Below are 21559 nucleotides of genomic sequence, written 5' to 3' on the forward strand. Positions count from 1 at the left end.
ACAAGTCATAGCAGCTTAATATCACCTGCTCTCTCAAAAGATGTGATTTTGGTTATATAAACCTATGTACTGACACCTGCAAATATTTTATGTGATAATACACCATACATTGGATGTACACTGTAAAAAATTGCTGTAAATTTACAGCAAGTCTGCTACAGTATTTTATTGTAATACTCAATTACAGTAATATGCTGTAAATTTGAAATACAGTAGTGTTCCTGTAAAAATACGGTAAATGCCTGGGAACTGCCAGTATTTTACTGTAAAATTTACAAGAACTTTTTTACAGTGTTGCTTCATCTTGTGTGACTGGATGAAAATGAAGTTCATCGGTGATGTAGATCCCTAGAAAGATTTTATATGCCCACCCAATGCCAATAACCTACACTAACCTGATAGTGCTGCTTCCATTTTAATTCCAAAACAAAGGTTGACTTGTTTTACAGTACCTATTATTACTGACTTCATTCAGCTGATAATCATCTTTAAACTGTGCAAGCAGTCATACTCTTAAACTGAGGAGATTAATCATCATCTCTTACTTACAATGGAATTGATTAGTTCTAATAAGTGTCTGATTAAAAGCCAACACTGAATGAATTGCTCTGATGAGATGGACACTGATACGTTTGAATAAGAATTTATCAGTTTGTAATAAAGTCGGTTTTAATGATTTAATTGTCATCAATTTAGCACTGACTGCAGGCTTACAATTGTGTCAACAAAAAAATGTATACTGTTTAACACTCTATAGCTCATAATTCAGCCATACAAGCCTTGCTAGTATATTTTATCACACTGAGGGCCATCTTTTTTCAGCTTGACTAGACAGACTATTACTTAATGGTTTTAAGGTTTTTTATTGTCTTTAAATCCTTTATTTAAAGAGCCATTCCTAACTAATGGGGCCTCTGTATGGCATGTATTGGAATTTTTCAGTAATTTGACCTTTTGTTACAGTGTTGTTGGTGTGTCTGTGTTTGTGTATTTAGGTTTAGAGTACATTTGTGTGTGTGTGTGTGTGTGTTTGTGCTCACCCAATTTCAGACACTCTTTTCAATGGAGAACACTTTCTCCCAAACTACAAACACTTCAGCTAAAGACACACTGTTAAAACTGAAATATTGAAATAATGATTTGTATAACTGTTGAATTACTACCCACAAAATAAAAGGGAGATCTTTGCTGATATCATGTACATTTGTTTTAATCCTAATTATTAAACATTTCGTTATATATATTAAACATTAGCATACAAAAAATATTATAAACCATTGTCCTAATTCCACATGGATTACAATCACAGACAACTGCGACCTGAAGGAGCTACACCCATTCCCCGAGCTCCAGTGGAGAACTCAAACCACATTCTTTACAGTTCACTTTCCTAAATCATCAGGCTAGTTTATTGCCTTGACTCACTTCGGTAAGAAAAATTGAATTAAGCATGTAACTATTGACTGTTATTTAAACTGAGAATTATTTATTTTAGTTAAACTTCCTTCATATTGTGTTCCCTCAGATTAGTAATGGGTTCCCTCACTTTTGAGGTCCCAGAGTAATGTCTTGTGCCATTTGGCTCTTTGGAGCTGAAAGATGTGGCTAAATAATTTGAGAGGTCGCTTTAGCTAAAGTGAGGGAATGTTTTATGAAGCTGAGAATTTGGGAGTTAGTCTCTAAGTTGTACATTTGTAGTCTTTGGGAGCTCTGCTCTCTGAGGGTGTTTTCTCGCTAACAAACTCCAGCAGTGTGTTTGAAGAGCGGGAGCGCGCCCCCACGGTATGCTACGTCACCCAGCAGGCAGTGCGCGCGCGAAAGCAAAACGGAGAGAAGACGCGCGGGTCTGCGCTCAGATCAGCGGTTCGGTTCAGCGCCACTCTGCTGAGCTCCAGCTCTCTCCCCCGGACACGGACACCGCCTCTCACTCGGCCCTGCGGCGGCGACCGGAGCCATGGGACCGTGAGAGACTCGCTGTGGGCCTTTAAGCAGTGAAACGCCGAGACAAAACAAAAACTCCTAGACCACCACACACACACACACACAGCACTCCGCACGGGATCATGGAGAAGAGAGAGGGAGCCTAGCCGAACAGAGCGAGGACGGGAGAACGCGGCGGTGGTTTATAGTTATTCGGTTGTATTTAACGTGTTTTAGCTGTGTTTTTTATCCGTTGAAAGAATGGACCTCAGAGGGACTCTCCGCTGGGAAACGGCGCTGCTCTCCGGGGGTCTGCTCCTTCATCTGACTCTTCTCTGCGCGCCCGGTAAGAAACCTGCTGCTGTGTGTGTGTGTGTGTGTGTGTGTGTGGACTTCGTTTACACTACACTACACTTTCAGACACAACACAGCGCCCAAACAAAAGAGGAGGATCCGGAGAATAGTAAAGGGGACTACAAACACACAGAGGATTAGCCTAAATCTTTAAATGAAGACACCATCTAGGCAGAACAGCACAATGATTAGGAGAAAAAAGGGGATAAGGGGACAGACGGAGCTGCTTTGAAAGAAAACATTAGGGGAGAACACAACAATGTGACAGGATATAACACCGCGGTTCAGACAGAGACACTTCAGACACTGCTCTGGAATACCGTTGGAGCTGTAACCTCTTTATCTAAGCTACTATAAACTTGATGTTTTCGCTGCTGAGAGCTGTCTAATGTTACTAAGTCTCTTTTATCGTTGGGGCGAGCTTCCTAAACCTGACTGTGTTGAGACTCTTGGGTCTCTGAACAGACGCGTGTGTTATAACCGGGTCAGCAGTGTGTAGTCTGTGGCATTGCGGGATAATGTCGGTTATTTCTGTTGAATGTGGGTTAATGAGAGCGCGCTTCCAGCGCTAACGGACTCCGCTCGTTCACGGTGCGCGTGCGCCAGCCAGCTCCTCGCTCGCTCTCGTGTGCGCGCACACATACATGCGTTAGACGACGAAATTATACATGCAGCTCACAGTGCAGACGCCTTTGAAGCTCTTCACTTTCTCTAATCTACATAACACCCGCTATTCTCCTCTACAAACCCCCTCACACTCGCACCGTCCTTCTCTCTGGGTCGCTGCGCAGCGGGGGGCACCATCCACCTGCCTCAAGTTCAGCGTGCACTTCGACTCGTTATTTACATTTGACATTACACTGGACTCGTTTTCCCACAACACACAGCCTATATACACTCATGTTTAAGACAGTTTATAACAGCAGACCATCTATTTGGGGGACAAGAAAACAATAAACCAACAATTATAGCCTTATATCAAAAAGATGTAACTTTCAAATTATGATATACACTATATTTTATTTCTTAGAAAATTTAATGCATGGTGGCTCAACAGGTAGTGTCGCAATCACACAGCTCCAGGGACCTGGAGGTTGTGGGTTCGAGTCCCGCTCCAGGTGACTGTCTTTGAGGAGTTTGGTGTGTTCTCCCCGTGTCTGTGTGGGTTTCCTCCGGGTGACTGTCTGTGAAGAGTTGGTGTGTTCTCCCTGTGTCTGCGTGGGTTTCCTCTGGGTGCTCCGGTTTCCTCCCACAGTCCCAAAACACACATTGGTAGGTTTGATTGGCGACTCAAAGTGTGTGTCGACCTGTGGAGGACTGGCGCAACCTCCAGGGTGATTTCGTGGAGAATTGGAGAAGTGGTTACAGATAATGAATGAATGATCTCTGACTGGAGATTGGGTAAATCTTGGCCAAATCAGACATCATCGCAGATTTGGGCAGCCCTGGTACTTTTTAGCCCTAACCCTGCAGTAAATAAAGTAAAGGCAAAACCTTGAGAAGTGAACTCCAAACATTATTACAGATATGTTTTACCACAAGAATATTATATAATGTTGCCCAGTTGTCCTGCTGTTTGAATATACAGGTGCTGGTCATAAAATTACAATATTATGGAAAAAGTTTATTTATTTCACTAATTTCGTTCAAAAGTGATACCTGTATATTATACTCATTCATTACACACAGACTGATATATTTCAAGTGTTTATTTCTTAATTATATTTGATGATTATAACTGACAACTAATGAAAACCCCAAATTCAGTATCTCAGAAAATTAGAATATTACACTGTAAAAAAAAATCTGTTAAATTTACGGTGAAATACTGGCAGCTGTGGTTGCCAGAACTTCACCGTAAAAAAAATGTTGACAATGTAAATAACATTACGGTATCTTTTCTGGCAACCGTAATTTTCAACAGTTTAAAACTGTTGTTTAATTACAGAAAATTACTGTAAATTTTAAAAATTATATTGAACCTGTTTACAGTACTATGCTGTAAAATTAACAGCTATTTTTAGGAACTTGTTTACGGTGAACAATTAAAAAACAACAGTTTTACTGTAAAATATTACATCCCATTTCCATGATAAACACATTACAACCATGATTATTTTACAGTATTTTATTGTAAATTTCAACTTTACAGTAAATTACCGGCAGCTGTGGTTGCCAGAATATCCTTGCAAAAAATACGGCATTACACATTAGGCTTTACACTTTTTTGCCATGGGTTTTACAATTACTAATTGAAGTTACAAAGGCAAAACAAGTTAGATATAAACCAAAGTACAGACTATTATTGAGGCATTTGCATTAGTACATTCTCAGTGTAAAACAGATCCAACAGTGTAGAACAGATCCAATAACTTGCCCAGTATACTTACAAAGCAGTGGTGAGATCATGTGTGTCCAAACATATGCACTAATCCATGGTGGAATGAAGAAACATTATGAAAAGTGTCTACTTGCCTTAGTTCATCAAAAGTAATGTCACTGAGTCCAAATGTGGCATTTAACATGGGACAGAGTCTTACACAGACATGTTCAAGACGTGTTCAAGAAACTGGAAATAAAAGCGTGTATTGCCACCAGTTCTGCTTGAAGACTCACATCTCAGGCATTTGCTGCAGACTGACATGATCCTCTCTGCAGCCCAAAAGAAAAACAAAACAAGCAAAAACAACATTAATAATATTAGAATTAATAATAATAAACATAATAACAATAACAACTTTTTATATTGCACTTACACAGTTGCAGAGTGCTTCTCAAAACAAAAATAAAAATACAAAACATTAAATAAATGAAACAAGACAACATTAAATTGTTAACAAACAGTATGTTAAAATGAATTGTAAATAATAAATAAACAAACAAACAAGAGAGCAAGCCACGTTACAATAAAGATTTCATGAGCCACCTAAAACAATGAATAGACTGAGAAAATGAAGGAGACTGAAGGAGCTCAGTCTGTGCTGTCTCCAGCCCATAAACAAACTCCATTGCATCTTCTGAACCAGATTATCGGACCAATAGAACATACATAAATCAAGCACAACTGCACAAGTTCGTCACTATGACAAAAATCACCTGACCTGTCTCCAGTCTGCTGTGACAGCAATCACTCTCCATAAGGAATAAAATACCTAAATCCTCATAGTTAATAAAATCACTAATAATAAAAGATTTATTAAACAGTTATCAAAACATCTGAAGAAAGGGACTAGAATGGGTGAAACTGAAATCACATTAGGTTATATAATTGTGACCGTGTTTAGCATCAGCAACTGCATACACTGTTTGAACATGAAATGGCTACACAGTCTACAAAAAGAGATTAACCCAAAGCCTTCTGTCATTAAATTAATGTACACTGAACTGCACAACCAACTACCACTTTTTATGGATGTGATGTCCATGTCAAGAAAAATCTTAATACCTGAAACAAAAGTAATAAAAGACAAGGAGATGCATTGTTCTAAGAAAAAAAACATACCACATATTGTTACTGTAGCGGGCAAGGTTCAGTTTTGGCATGGGCCCTTTGCATATCATCCCCTCTTCACTGTGTTGGTCTCTCTACCACAGCTGTCAAAAAAAAAGGAAAAATGGCAAACAAATCATCTTCTAAAGTATCAAACAACAAAAGCTTGATTTTAAATGAATGAGAATGTCACCATTTTCCTGGGTGTCACAAAGGCCAGCACATTGTTCCTTCCACAACCACTCATAGGAGCAATGCCTGAAAGGTGGCAGGAATGAAAAATTTAAACTGCAACAATCGTTATAAAAATAGTTTATAAAACCAAACTGTGTACAGATAACTATGACAATGCAGTCATAACACGATAAAACATTTGTTATATATATGTAGTTTTCTTACCTTGAAGATGCCTATCTTAGCAATGCTAGCAGCCTTCAATCTAACTCTGAAGATTCATTAAAGCAATCAAATAAAGGATCAAATGTTCTCCAAAAAATTTTATTAACTCAAATGCATGAACAACCAACAAGCTCTACAGTCTCCCTGCTAGGAACACGCATATATATTGCAAACCAGGATCCAAAAATTTGAATACCTTTAATAAGTGATGTAAGACGTTGAAGAAGCACGTTGCTGTTTGCCATTTCCAGAATTATGCAATCGAAACGGGTCTTCCCTTCAAATTGTAAGACGTAACTGAAAAAACAGCCAAACAACAATAAAAAATAAACAAATAATTTTGCCTTGACCTTACTGAAGAAAAAAGAATCAAAGGCAGGATGTGATGTTCTAAGATGTGAACATAATCGCGCGAAGAGAGAACAGAGTCCGTTAAAAACAAAAAAACGAGCCGAGGCCAAAGCCTCTCCTAACGTCTTTGCAATAGACCTACTTTGGGCAGCGGAGGAATTCCTGCCGCTGTTTTGACTCATTTATTCACTCTACCGCCTCTCGTTTTTTTTTTTAAGTGGGGGAAAATATCACCACGTAAACACACAGAACCACAAAAAATGCATCAAGCCCAGCGGTGTGCACTGTTCTGATGACTGGCTCAAAAATAAAAGTCATACGTGACTTTTTTACTTACTTTGGTTTGATTGTCAGTGTATAGTGGGAACATAAACCAATCCAGGGCTAAAATTTAACAATCTATGTAGCTGCCGAGAGAACCGAAACAAGTTTGAACACATTCTTAACGTTAGTCAATAAGTAGTGCTACCTATCCTGACCTAGTTAGCTAAACAAACTTAAAGTAACGTCAATACACACACAAACGAGCCTTAAACAAAGTTTTATTCTCACATTTTGACAATTTACGTGAAAAACTTACCTCAAGAAGATTTTTTTGTCACCAGCAGTCAGGAAACATTCCGTCAGCATCGGAGTTAGACTAAACCCCACAGATGCGTAAAGGTTTTTGGCGCGCAGAAATGGAGTTATTTGGTTTACATGGGGTCAAAAGTTCAGTGTCCGTTAGTATTGAACAGTCTGTCGGCTCGCTCGTCCTTTAAATTAGAACATTATCTTGAACTCAGAAGTTATTTTAAAGTAGGCATAATAGAATTGGTGATGCATGTTTCTATTTATTTATTTAATTTTAATTAAATTTTTATTTTGTTTATTATTATATTTAAATGTATTCTTTTACACTTTCCCAGGCTGTAGGGTTAACATATATAAACTCATGCTCATGCCCAGAAATGTAATGAGAGCATTCTTTGTATTTCTATTTTAGCAAACACCTGGTAAAGTAAAGCAACCAACAAGAACATCCTTTGGCAACCACATTATACACCTAGTAACTACTTATAAGCACTTCCAATCACCTATGGATCCCTGTACATCCCAACAATCTAGAAATGCTGACAACCACCAAGTACATCATAACAACTATTTGGTACACTGTAGCAAACTTTGCAACAATCCAACATTCGCTTGTGGCCACCCAGAACACCTTAGCAACCCATAAACACCCCGGTCAGTTTTTACATCTTAGCTTATATTAAGAAACTAGCAACCCATATATGGTTACATCCTAGTAACCACCTACTCTGAAAGCCACAAAAATGGTTAGCATTGCTGCCCAGCAATTACTTTACAACAAAATTTGTGTCTTTCTATTTATTTTTAAAATATTCCATTGCAAATAGAAAATTAAGTGGTATATATAACCAATATTTGCAAAGACAATTCCTAAAATGACATTCTAGTATACTTAAAGATATATAGCTACTTCACCTTACAACACATGCCGTATTTTTTAACATTTTCTTTCTGTAGAAATCAAGGTATTATTTTGTTGAATAATGAACGGTTTAATATTGTAAATTTAAATGTGCAAATCAGCAAAATCTTTAATTTAGACCGAATATTTCTGTTATTTTTAGGGTTATACTTTGCTTATGATATTATGGTATTTTCCAATATATTTTACATAAAGTAATAAAATTAACAGTAAAAATGTGTATATTATAAATATTATGTCAGTAAAAATTAATGTAATATTCTATTTATTTATTTAAGGAAAACTTCTTTATATGTTACGGTGATATACTATTTTCAAAGTTATGATCTTTTACCGTTGCTATTTTATAGTTTATTACCGTAAATTCTACAAACATTTTTTACAGTGTACTTAAGACCAATACAAAAAATGATTTTTAGAAACGCTGGCCAACTGAAAAGTATGAACATGTACAGCACTCAATACTTAGTTGGGGATCCTTTTTCTGAATTACTGCAGCAATGCGGCGTGGCATGGAGTGGATCAGTCTGTGGCACTGCTCAGGTGTTATGAGAGCCCAAGTTGCTCTGATAGTGGCCTTCAGCTCTTCTGCATTGTTGGGTCTGACATATTGCATCTTCCTCTTCACAATACCCCATAGATTTTCTATGGAGTTAAGGTTAGGTGAGTTTGCTGGCCAATTAAGAACAGGGAGACCATGGTTCTTAAACCAGGTACTGGTAGCTGGTTTAATGTTGAATCTTTTCACAATATTCTAATGTTCTGAGCTACTGAATTTGGAGTTTTCATTAGTTGTCAGTTATAATAATCACATTAAAAGAAATAAACACTTGAAATATATCAGTTTGTGTGTAACAAATGAGTATAATGTGTAAGTTCCACTTTTTGAAAGGAGTTACTGAAATAAATAAATCTTTTTCATGATATTCTAATTTTATGACCAGGACGTGTATGCTCTCTTTATATATGAGTTTTTTTCAAAAAGTGTCCTTTGTCATGGAATTTTTTTCCCCTCTTAAAAAAAGGAGGGTTCTTCATTGGTGTTGATTAAAGACGATGGTTTTATTTGTTCTGAAACCGTTTGTTATATTTATATATTTCTCTGTGTATATATAAATATATAAATATATTTATATATATATTAGCATATATGTTCTTCTGCTGATGTGATGGACAATTTGTTGAATATTGTTTCCTCTAATGTTTACTTTCCATCACGCAAAGAATCATCCTAGAACATACACCATTGTCTTTAAGAAAATTTGAAGATCTTTCTTTTTTTATTAGTGTAGTTTAAGGTGCATCCATATGAACCTAGTGAGAACAATGCTGCAGGCTAAAGTCACCATACAGTCTTTACGATTAATACTAAAGTGACAAGAGATATAGATCTATAACAATTTTGATTAAGTAATATTTCTGTTTCAACTGTTGTCTGTCTTAAAAAAAGCAACGAAATGTTGCTTTAGAGTGTAGTACCTAGTGCAGTCCTGGTCTGAAAAGTGTGTTATGAATGTAGAACCTAAGCATGGTCCATGGTTTAGCTTACAAAAAATATCAGTGGTGTAATTAACATCAGCTGGATTTGTATCAGTTAGCCAGTGTTATAATTCTGTGTTTATCAGCCGGATTAGATCAGCTGGGCAGCAAGAGTATACCCCCTCCACACACACACACACACACACACACACAAACTTTCTGATTTTATCCCACCCCAAAACTTATGGAAAGTCAAATAGTATAATTTGAGAACAAGACGGTCATGAAAGTTTTGGTAGTGTTTGGATTGGTTGTACTTAGCTATCAGTGTCAGGATTACAGAGAATAATGTTATTTTCAGTATCAGATACAGAGCACATGAGACAGATTATGCAGCACAGTGGCTAACTTGTATTTACTCTTGGGGATCATGAGCTGTGAAACAACTGATGAACTGCTCAAGTACACTTCATCATTCATATCATCAAAAAACATGTATTTTATTCCAGGTCATTTTGGAACATTTCTATTGGTCCACTCTGCTGTGTCCCAATAATGTAGTAAAATTAAAAATGGCCTCCCACAGTCCAAAAACACACGTTGATAGGTGGACTGGCGACTAAATGGTGTCCATTGGTGTGAGTGAATGTGTGAATGTGTGTGTGTTGCCCTGTGAAGGGCTGGCGCCCCCTCCAGGGTGTATTCCCGCTTTGTGCCCAATGATTCCAGGGTGGCTCTGGACCCACCGCGACCCTGAACTGGATAAGGGTTACAGATAATGGATGAATGAATGAATTAAAAATGGCAAAACTTGGAGATACATGTTTTTCATTGGATAACGATGATATGTATTCCTATGTTTTCTTGTTTATTTGTGCAGACATTAAGTGAAATTAGGACTATGTCTGTTTTTGTATTTTCATGGCAATACTTAGCTCCATTTTCAAAGTGTTGTAGTCACCTCCTCTTGCCGACGGGTAGGAAAGAGGTGAAGAAGGTGACAGAGAACTCATCTCAAGATGTGGAAAGCTTGTACATTCTGATATGTTGTTTTATTTGTTGCTTAAATGCCATGTGAAATGAGCCAAACCAAAGATTCCTTGGGGTGCAGACTGCAGTCTGTTCTGAGACCAGTTGTTCTAGAAAACTTCTTCTAAAATATATACAACCCAAGTTAAGCAAAACTGATCCCTGAAAAAAAAAATTCCTGTGGGCACTTTCTCTCTAGAAATGTTCCAGTCGTTCCCGGGCACAGCACGGGAAGCCATCTGCCAGTGAGGTCTCCTGACAGTGGAGGCTGTCAGTGTGCATTAGCATCACAGCACTAGTGTTAGCGCCCTGCCTAGCCTGGCCGTCTGGAGCTCCGAGTGTGGGCTAACAATACCTACCGGACACTCACACTAGAGCTGCGCAACCTGTTGGACACGTACTGTAGCTCTGCACTCCCTCTGGTCACTCACCCTGGAATTATTGGTATTGTGCACTAAAGGATTCTGTTCACCTTTTGGGGTCTCATAATGGAGATAAGGTGGTCCTGTACCCGAATGATCTGACCCTGATTATGTAACATGTCAGTTGTTGAGTAAACAGGTAATTAATTTGTTACTTCACAGGGGACGTGAGGAAGCGCAGTAAAATGGTGTCAATTGAAAAACAAGCATAGTCTTTCAAACATTTCACAGCACCATACAGGAAAATATATATCACTCTCTGTGACAAAAATGTGTAACTATGTGTGCTCCTCAGGCTCCATTCCTTTTTGTAAGACACTGTCTTACAAGCAGAATATTTATAGCATAAACAAAACAGAAAATAAGACATTTCCAGTGCATTTATCGTAATGGTAAATGTATTTTTTTTAAAATGAGTAATTTGCAGCAGTATTTCAGATTATTACACCACTGTTCTATAGTTCCTCATAAATATAACATAATCAGCGGTCAATTTGGAAATATACACTTCACTGACTGTATACTGTAACAAAATCTGTCTCTGTGCTGGTACATTTTGCTGTCTCTGTGGTGGTACCCTCAAGGGAACATAATTGTATCTATTCTATTATAATGGTAGATTTTAAAATTGTGTTGATTTCATACGCCCCATTTCATCTCCAGGGCTTATATTACGTTTTTTTAATATGACCCATTTCTTTAAGGAACAAAACCGGACTTTTAAACACCTTTGTACCTTTAAAGGTTCTCTTACACAGTTTGTAGCTTTAGTGATAATGTACCTCTACCGTAGCTTTTTTTCTGAGAGTGTAGGGACTGTACCTCCACCTATTGACCACGGAATCCATTTCAAACAAAAATATAACAAGCCAAGCTCTCCAATGCACAAATATTGCACAAGCATTCTGGAACTTGTTTCCTTTGGAATTATCTGCTCTAATAACTTCTTTTACTGGGAAGCAACATGGGTCCAATCAGATTAAATTTTGAGTAATCAAAAGCGTATTATGCAGCTGTTACATATGAATGTAATTTCACTGTACTGAGCAAAGCCCAAACATCAATATACTTTACATATAAATACATTTTAATGATTTATATTTAATACTAGGTGCATTAGTCTGATTCTGAATGTCAGATCAGTCTCATTACAGTACATATCTGTGTATCGCTGAGACGTACTTCAGTGTAGTATAGTACATATTCATGTATGTTCACTTTAAACTACTTTAGACACATTATTATATTCTGTATAAAGAATAGTGATTGGTGGCAAGAGCACAGAGGAGGTTCTAGATATAACAATTTGGGAAGTTGGCACTTATTACCTTGCAGGCCTGGCATCACTGTGTGTCTGTCCTGGTTCATCCTGGCACCACTGGGTATCTACATGCGGCTGATGAAGCCAACTGTGTCTGTGCCAGCTCCCCTGCCTCCCATTCTCAATACACTATTTATAACTTACCAAATGACTACAGGGTGTGGACATTCTTTAGCAGGGATTAGTATCATAGAAGCGGAGGTTAGCAGCAAAGATGTAGGTTTACTCTGGCATTTACAGGGCAAAGCACATGTTACGGCAGACATTTGCACATCAGTCATTGGTTATGAAAGAAAACGTGTGATGGGTTTCAGTCCTGTGATCTGGAAAGATGGATGCATTTATTTCATCCACAGCTCCTGAATCTTACAACACTCAGTAACATCAAGGGGTAAAGAATCTCACAGTGTAGAATAATGATGAGAAAAAGACCATTAAAATCTGTTAGCCACATTAGCATTTTCATTATAGGATCTAATTAAAAACTGTTAGCACATCAGACTGTAATGCATTTCTCTGCCCTTCTGACTGAATCTGAGTTTAGTTATTCGTGCACAGGCTCACATTCCCCTATTGAACTATACGGGTTCTGTATTAATAGTTTTGTTATCTGTGATGTGCACTATGTAGGGAGTATAGTGCTATTTGTGACACATCCAGAGCTCCTCTATTGATTGACAAAGATGAACAGAGCTCTGTGACACAGATAATGGGTCAGGGATCAATAGTTATGTATTTTTTCATTTTAATGTCTAAATGAAGACTGAAAGCAGTGACAGAAACATAAAAAAAATTTAAATATCACCATTTTTAGGCATATTCAGACATTTTATTAGGACTGCAAGATATATGTAATATATATATTTATCATTCATTCATTCATTCATTATCTGTAACCGCTTATCCAGTTCAGGGTCACGGTGGGTCCAGAGCCTACCTGGAATCATTGGGCGCAAGGCAGGAATATATATATTTATTTTTATTATTATTATATTTTTTTATGAAATAATTGGCCAGCATTTTATATGTTTATTTATTTATTTATTTGGGCAATAACACTTCTCTAGTCAAAAAACAGTCCGTTTTGTTTATTTTACTTTTCAAATACTTTTTTTTTTGTGATTTATTTGATTGTTCTTCATCACTGACCTTTAATAGGGGGATATTGCTCTTGAAACCACTTTCAAAAGGACCACAAATGCATAAAGGACAGGTAGGGGGAAGTCAGGCTAGATCGATAGGACAATGATCATGTATTAACTTTGACACTTCCAGAGCTTATTTATTTTTTGCTGGAGAAACGAACCTTTTTACATTCTCAGGAAAGAGGTAGATTATTGTCACTAAAGGTACAAATAGTGGTTTTAACGTCCAGTTGTGTTCGTAAAGGTATATTACTTCTGAAAATCTACAATTATAATAGAGTAAGGTACGATTACGTTCCCTAATTAAATGTAATTAACATGTACCATCGAGCATACCACTGCCGTAACAATTTTTCTGACAGTGTAGAGAGAGGGATTTTGGTGCAGAAAAGCAACTATTGTTAAACACTCTTACAAATATACAATTTAAAACTATACTAGTGAGGTCATGAGAAAAAGGCTTGGGTAGAAGTTGTATTTCTCTCTCTTTCTCTCTCTCTCTCTCTCTCTCTCTCTCTCTCTCTCTCTCTTCATTCCATTTCTCCTCCACTTCCTTGCTTTCTTTTGCTTTCTGTTGCTCAGTGCCTTGACATGCTTACTAAACAGGGAGCAGAAATTTCTCTCTGAGGGTTTGGCCCCGGTCTTGAAGGAGGCGGAAACTGAGATACACACTTTCTCACTCTTCTGCCTCCTTTACGCCCTGAGGGCAAGTGTTTAAGTGAAAATGTTCTCTCACTGCTTCTTTCTCACAAACTTACATTGAAAAAAACTAATTGGACCCACACCTCATAAGTTAATCTAAAGTACACCATGCAAAAGACATTTCTTAGTATCAGACTGGGACTACGCAGAACAGTTTTAGTCTAGAGAATAAAGTTTTACATTCTGTTAGATTTTCAGCCGTGAGCTTCAGATTCAGCTGCCAAATTATAAATGTAATATTACTCTACAGATGTGATTTTAGCTTATACCATATATGAATCATAAACTTGCTGCAATAAAATATGTTACTATAAAATAAAGTAATATAATGCAAGGAATTTCACTTTAGAATGCAAAGTTTAGATGAGTAGGAAAAAAAAACGTTTCATATGCTAATTTTCATTGGCAGTGCATTCTGAGAGGAGACGGTGGGAACGATTAAGTAGACGAATGAAAGAGAGGAAATGAAATGAGGGGAGGGGACAGAGGAGCCTCTGTTCCTCATGGCTTTTCAGAAGGCAAGCACTTTATATTTTGCCTTGGCAACCAGCGTGTGTACGTGTGTGTGTGTGGGTGTGTGTTTTGGGTTTCTGTGATCGGCTGGGGGTCGCTCACATCCAATTCACAATGAAGCTGAATAAGACCACAAACACCCCACGGCAACTGTGTTTTGCACTGCCAATCACATTTAGACAGGAAGAAACTGATAGGAGTGTCTGTTAATGGAAAAATAAATCTATGTATGTAGGCATTAATTGTGCATACATATGTACATGTCAGTATCTCTTAAGTAAATATCTCAGAAGTTATTCTTGCAGGTTTAATTGCTTTAAATCAAAACTCCAGTATGAATGAGGGTGATTTTCAGGTTGGAAGAACTGTAATCATCCGTAACTGTAACAAATATTGACCCCAGCTTCCTTATGCAGTTCTCCTGTGGCTTTTAACCTGAATTGTTGGAAGGCACAAACACAGATAAAACAAGGACTGAGGATTTGAAATTGTGCATGGGTGTGAGTGTGTGATTCCCTGTGATGGCTTGGTGCACAGTCCTGGGTGTGTTCCTGCCTTGTGTCCAGTTATTCTGAGTAATTATGTTAAGTATATACTTGTCTTAACAGGTTTTATGTGGGAAAGTAAACTGGCATTTCAATTTCCCAATCACAATATTTGTCAGAAAAAATTTGCACATTTTCCGAATCTGAATAATACCCTTGGTGGAGCACAAAGCTCAGATGTTTCCTGGTTCCTTAATATGAAAATAAAATGAAGAGAGAACTTTATTAGCTCATTAAAGATCTAAAATGTCCTTTATTTTTACGCTCAAATCAATGATTCCGGGTAGCCTCCGGACCCACCGCGACCCTGAACTGGATAAGAGGTTACAGATAATGAATGAATGAATGAATGAATAAATATTTGTTCATTTGAGCCTGAGGTGTATCTGTCATCTTTTAGAAGCTACTTAGCCTCAACATCTAGGAAGCAAATAGCTAATCACCCAATTTTGCCACTTGTAATTTATTGGTACATATACTCATCGATAAAAATAAGACAGTGGAATAATATTGCAGTTTTATATATATATATATATATATATATATATATATACACACACACAGTACTGTGCAAAGGTTTTAAGCACCAGGGATTATTAGATTTAAAATTGTGTTTATCTGAGCAGTAAGTGTTTAATTTCTAAAAAACAAACAAACAACAAATAACACCCAAATAATTAAAATAAACCCAAATAACATTATTCCAGTGTGATATTCTGTGTGTGAATGTGTTGGTTTAACATTTTCCAAATCTCTCCTCGTGGCAGTCCATATTATTTGAAGTTATCATCCAATACTTATTTTACCGGTTAATAAATAATATTTAAATCATTTTAAATAATGTGTGCTGTTGATTTAACAATGTATGTTAGACACAGGTCAAGAGCAAAGACTTAATATGTTGTGTGTTTTTCTGTAAGTAGGACATCATGAGAGCATTGACATAAAGCTGTCAAACAGTTCACAAATGAACCACTTGGCAAAGGGAAAAAGTCAATTAGGTCAACGTGATTTTACAGTGGGAACGAGGGATTCCCTGATGTGTGTGTGTGTGTGTGTGTGTGTGTGTGTGTGTGTGTGTGTGTGTGTGTTTGTGCATGAGTATTTATTTTTGTGTGTCTGAGAGCGGTTTCCTCAACCCCACGCTCTTCCAGATTGACCACTGCAAGTCTCAGCCTATAGCCCTAAATCCTAATCTAAATCCTGGCGCAGGCTCAGGAGAGTACATTAGTAAATCAGAGCTCCTAATCCCGCCACCACAAGCCGCTTTGGAAAGAAATCGGGGACCTCGCACACAGCAGGCCATAATTAAGCAGATGTGTGTGTGTGTATGTATCTGTATGTGTGTGTATGTGATTACATAGCTGAGAGAGACACAAAGAGATCGACAAAAAAGCAGAATAGGACACAGTTTGTGTGTGTCCATCTTGCTTGTGTGTGTGTGTGTGTGTGTGTGTGTTTCTCTTTGGTTTTTCCTTTTCCTGGGGTGCAGAATTGCTGAATGTGCAGTATAATAATGAGATCAGTGATAGCCAGGGGAGAGAGCACTCATGCTGCCTGCCTTTATCTCAAACCCAATCCCATTGTTCTTTGCTACTCAATACACAAACTCAGCTACAGATAAACTGTGTACTGCATACATATGACAGACAGACAGATTACACTTAAATTGGAAATGAATCTAGATCTGTTTGGCCTACCCGGTTAGAATGTAGTTGAGTGAGAATATGGAGAAAGAAAGGTAATGTATACAACTGTGATAGATTTGACAGAAGGCAGTGCATTGGAATTAGTATAAAATCTAAAGCACCAGCACTCATAAAACTGAGATGAAGTATGCATGTCAAAATATTCATTCATGTGGCTTTATCTGATGACTTAAATGACAAAAATACATTCACTTATGGTTAGAGACATTATAGGTGAAACAGGGCTATCACTATTGATAATGAGAAGGGAAACAGTTCACCCATTTCATGATTGATATTGGTGTCAAATATGCTACCATTTCTTAAAAAACATAATTATATTCCACAGACTTTCTTAGTATATTGTGAAAAAATGGTAGAGCACTACATAGTAGCTTATGGTGCTTTTCAACTGCATGATATCTTTTCCTCTAAGCAAATCTGTTACCTGGTATGTTTGAGAGACTTGTCCATGGAATGCAGACATCCTGCACAAACAAAAAAATTGTAAAATCTTCATGTTACAGTAGAGATCACATTTGTTTTTATCCAACTCACAAAGGCCAGCTTGACTACACTGTGGTGTTCTGAAGACGATCAAAGGCTTCTTAGATTGATTGGTGGCTGATGAAAAACTCCAGGTGTGCAACAACAAAAAATATTCTGCTGATCTGTGAGAACTGGGGAGTGGAGCCATGTTCAGTCCCAAAAAACAAAAACAATAGGGCCCACTAAACAACTTCTAATGTGAATGTTACCGCCACTGTTGTTTTCAAAGCCTGCAGTTATTGTTAGAGATGGTGTTTTGAGACATCACTGGCATCAAGCCATACCAAGCCAAGCTGAATAGGTACTGTGCAATGGGATAGCACCATCAGTAACGTACATCAAAAAAGAACTTGAAATTGTCATTGGAAAACAATCGTGATGATATAAAATGTGCTTACAAAACATTCTAATGTAGATTTATAGTAACCATCTCGCACATACTTCTCCAAATTTTAGGTAACATGTAGTCACTAAACATGCTACAGACTCACGCATCATAGCACAGGTTTGATTTTGGTTCACTGAAGCTCTCAAGTGTATACTAAAGACTGAAAACTGAGGGAGCAAATCTATGCTGTCATATGCAAAGCTGTTAGACACACTTGCTATTCTCATTAGCACAAAAAGATAGCGAAAAATGAGTTTAACACAGGTTCAGTTCCAGCTGCTGCTGCACTGAGGCACATTAATATGATAAAAACCTCAAATCTGTGAATGATGTTGAGTACAATAAAATTGTTGTGTGCTGTGTTAGCCTGCTAAGCTAGCTAAGTATAATTGGATCCACTGTGCTCTCCTTATCAATTTTACATAATTACATATTGCAGAAGTGCTGCAATTACACGGTTGAAGGTGAAGAGAAACACAGAAGGAGAGGGACATGGTGAGGCAAAAAGTAAACGAGAGATCACTTTGACTGAACTTACTCTGAGTGCCGTGTTGGTTTTGGTATCTGAAGTCAGCAAGGCGCTCTGAGTCAGTCACAGCAGTAAAGTTAGTCAGTTGGTCACAGTGGTCAAATAAACAGACAGCTCTCAGCGCTTCTGCTATTAAATGTGTAACTAGAGTAGGCTGATGTTATCTTCTTTATTGGTTTTCTCTTCCACCTTAAATGTTAAATTAGCAGCCAGGCATTTGCTAGTTATTGCCAGTTTTCATATTCCGAGGTTTAGTTTCACCTAAATGGGTCATTTTACATCCTCTTATTTGAATAAGGTAAATAAATGCAAGTTGATAGTTGGAAAAGCCATGGAGGAACATGGGGTAGGTACCTAGTGCACTTTTTTCTTTTGGAAAACTAAACATTTTGAAAAGAAAAAGAATTAAAAACAAAAGAAAGGGTCTTTCTTATAACCTTGTATGTAGTTTTATGTAGGACGTTCCATTAAAAGAAAAGTTTAAAACAAAATCTTTCTGCATGTTGCCATTTATATTTTTTAGAAGGAAAGAAAAATGGCAAAAATCAGAATTAGCCAATAAAAATTGCAATCAGTGTATCTCTAATTGAAATATTCATATAGTGGGTATACACAATATTAGACACATGAAATACATGATTAATGGTTATCAGTATCAAGCTAGATGAAGTAATTTTAAAGCAAACAATTTAGTGTGGTAAAAGCCACATTTGCTTAATTAGATTGTTTATGTTTGTATTTTATAGGAGATGCACTGGTGCTCAATACCACCCAGCTCAACTCCTCCAGCTCTGCCTCTGATGAGTTCAGGCTAAAGCCATCACATCTTGTTGAATATACTCCACTTGCTCTGGCCCAAGTTGAGGAACCTGGCAGCGGTGGACAAAGTGATTTTGGACCATTCACCAGCGCCACCATAGATATTAATGTTGACTCGGCTGAACGTGAACATTTAATTGTAGGTGGAATGGGCGCAGGTCTGCCTACTCTGTCTGGCTCTCGACATCATGGCAGAGCCCAGCTAGACTTCAAAGATGAAGATTCCGATGACAGTGCTCCCCGCTGGCAGAGTGAGATATTACAACCTGATGGAAGTGTGGTTGACGTTGACCAGCATCAGCGAAATACCCCTGCTCCTTCTGATTATCCATCAACATCCACCAATCAGCCAGACAACAGCCATGTCATGAAAGTGGGTTTCTATGAACCTGAGGAACATCACCAAATCGATACACCGCCTCCACCTCGGCTGCAGGAGCTTCAGGGTGGGGATCCCACTTCATGGACGCTTTCAGATTTCTATGATTATTTGTCCCCTGACTACTCCACCACTGAGGGCTATCCAGACGAAGAGCAGCCCACACCTGTAGACATGGAGGATGAAAATGTACGGCTTGTTACCAAGGCTGCACCCTCTAACTTAAGGCCATTGGCCATTGACGATGGTGCATCTGGAGGGTTTGACCTGACAGGACCTGCAGGTGCTTACGATGCAGAGGACAGTTCTGGCTGTCTTTTAGGATTCATACGTAGAAATGGCACATGCCAATCACCCTGTGACCTCTACATCAATTACTGTTTTAACGGAGGACAGTGTTATGTGGTAGATGGGATCGGAGCATTCTGCAGGTAACTATGTTTTCAAATTTCTTCCTATTTTTCTTCCTCCATCTTATAGTAACTTTTTTGGGGGATAGCACAAGTCACAAAATTAGATCAGTCAGCAAGACTGGCGGCAGGTCTGAGTCAGACTGAGGTCTACAGGATTTGATTAGTCACATTTTCCACATCACAATTACTTTTATTCATATGGAAGGGATTCTGTTAGTTTAATGTTTTGCAATAAAGTTTAGTTCTGGTCTCATAAATTTGTCAGAGTCACTCAGAATCAGTAATAACTGTCTGGCACTGGGCCAGAATGATGCCAGTAGCAGAGAGCAGGTTATATTTCAGGGCGTATTGTAGTATCTTGTAGAATCTTGTAGTATCTTCTAAATCAATGGTCACAGGTTCAACACAAAAACGAAATAATCTATAAGCTTAGCAAACACCTTATAGATGCAACATTTGATCTGAATTCAGTAGTCTGTAGAATATTACACCAATATCATTACACATTTTATAGTAGAAATATTAGAAATTCTGTAACACAGTGAACCAAAGGTTAAACCTAAAGCATTTTACTGAATGGTAAGTTATTCAGAATGTGTGTTCCCCTGAGAAGGACTGGCACCCCCTCCAGGGTGTGTTCCTGCCATGTGCCCAGTGTTTCCGAGTAGGTTCCAGACCCACCGTGACCCTGAACTGGATAAGTGCTTACAGACAATGAATGAATGAATAAGTTATTTGAATAACCTTAAAATACTGTTAGCACATGCAGCTGAGAGGGTTTTGCTGACATTTTCAAGCATGGATTCGAGATGGTGGGACAGGGTGCAGGGATGTGTTGTCCCCATCTGTTCTCTGAGAAACCCCATGCCGCCTGGATTAGTGAAAGAAAAGTATGTTCATGTTCATTTTTTCCACTTGTTATGTTTTTGTTCTTTCTTCAGCCTAACGTTCACATTTCAGTATGATCTGAAGTGTGCTTAAAAAAGATTAGTGTCTAATCCTGTTTAGTGTTAAAAATATTTCAATAAAGGATACAAAATCTTTCAAAAGTTTGTTCTAATAAATAAACAAGGTCTTGAGAAAACGAAAAAGTTGGATTTCTAAAGAAACGAGGAATAGGTCACTCTTTACATATCAGAGAAACATAGCAGTGCATTTAAAACTACAGAGGTCATAGGCCACCAGCTTTAAACACAAATGATTTATAGGCAACTCCTTCAAATGTGCTTTTTCATTTTTATTTACATGTATTATCTGATCCTATAAATAAACTTCCTAAGCTAAAAATCACTTTTCATCAGTGGTAATATATTTAGTTTTGGTCACTAACAACTACTGACTTTTAATGCTTTTTATATCATAATCTTTTATAATGGAATGTTATCAAAACAGTAAATGTATGCAGATAAATATTTATTCCGTTTATATTTTTGTCTTATTTGTAGGATGTGAATATATTACATTTCATGATATAAGTTACACTGATGATGCTTCTGCATTTACTCTTCCACAGTGTGCTTCATTTTACATTTGCACGTATGCACACACACACACACACACACACACACACACACACACACACACACACACACGCATATATGTTCTCCTGCTGATGTGATGGACAATGTG

General features: G+C 37.7%; 1 protein-coding gene across 4 annotated transcripts in view; it reads left to right on the forward strand.

Moving 5' to 3' along the window:
- The first annotated feature begins 1821 nt into the window (after nucleotides 1-1821).
- The window catches only part of cspg5b (chondroitin sulfate proteoglycan 5b), a 36221-nt gene continuing 16483 nt past the window's right edge, over nucleotides 1822-21559 (forward strand). For all 4 annotated transcript variants that reach the window (XM_066675145.1, XM_066675146.1, XM_066675147.1 and 1 more), the window contains exons 1-2: nucleotides 1822-2266; nucleotides 19066-19948. In XM_066675145.1, the coding sequence (XP_066531242.1) occupies nucleotides 2182-2266; nucleotides 19066-19948 (968 nt within the window). In that variant the 5' untranslated portion in view covers nucleotides 1822-2181. The remainder of the gene's footprint in view (nucleotides 2267-19065; nucleotides 19949-21559) is intronic.

Source organism: Hoplias malabaricus, chromosome 6 (genome assembly GCF_029633855.1).
Source record: "Hoplias malabaricus isolate fHopMal1 chromosome 6, fHopMal1.hap1, whole genome shotgun sequence".
NCBI classification, from domain to species: domain Eukaryota; kingdom Metazoa; phylum Chordata; class Actinopteri; order Characiformes; family Erythrinidae; genus Hoplias; species Hoplias malabaricus.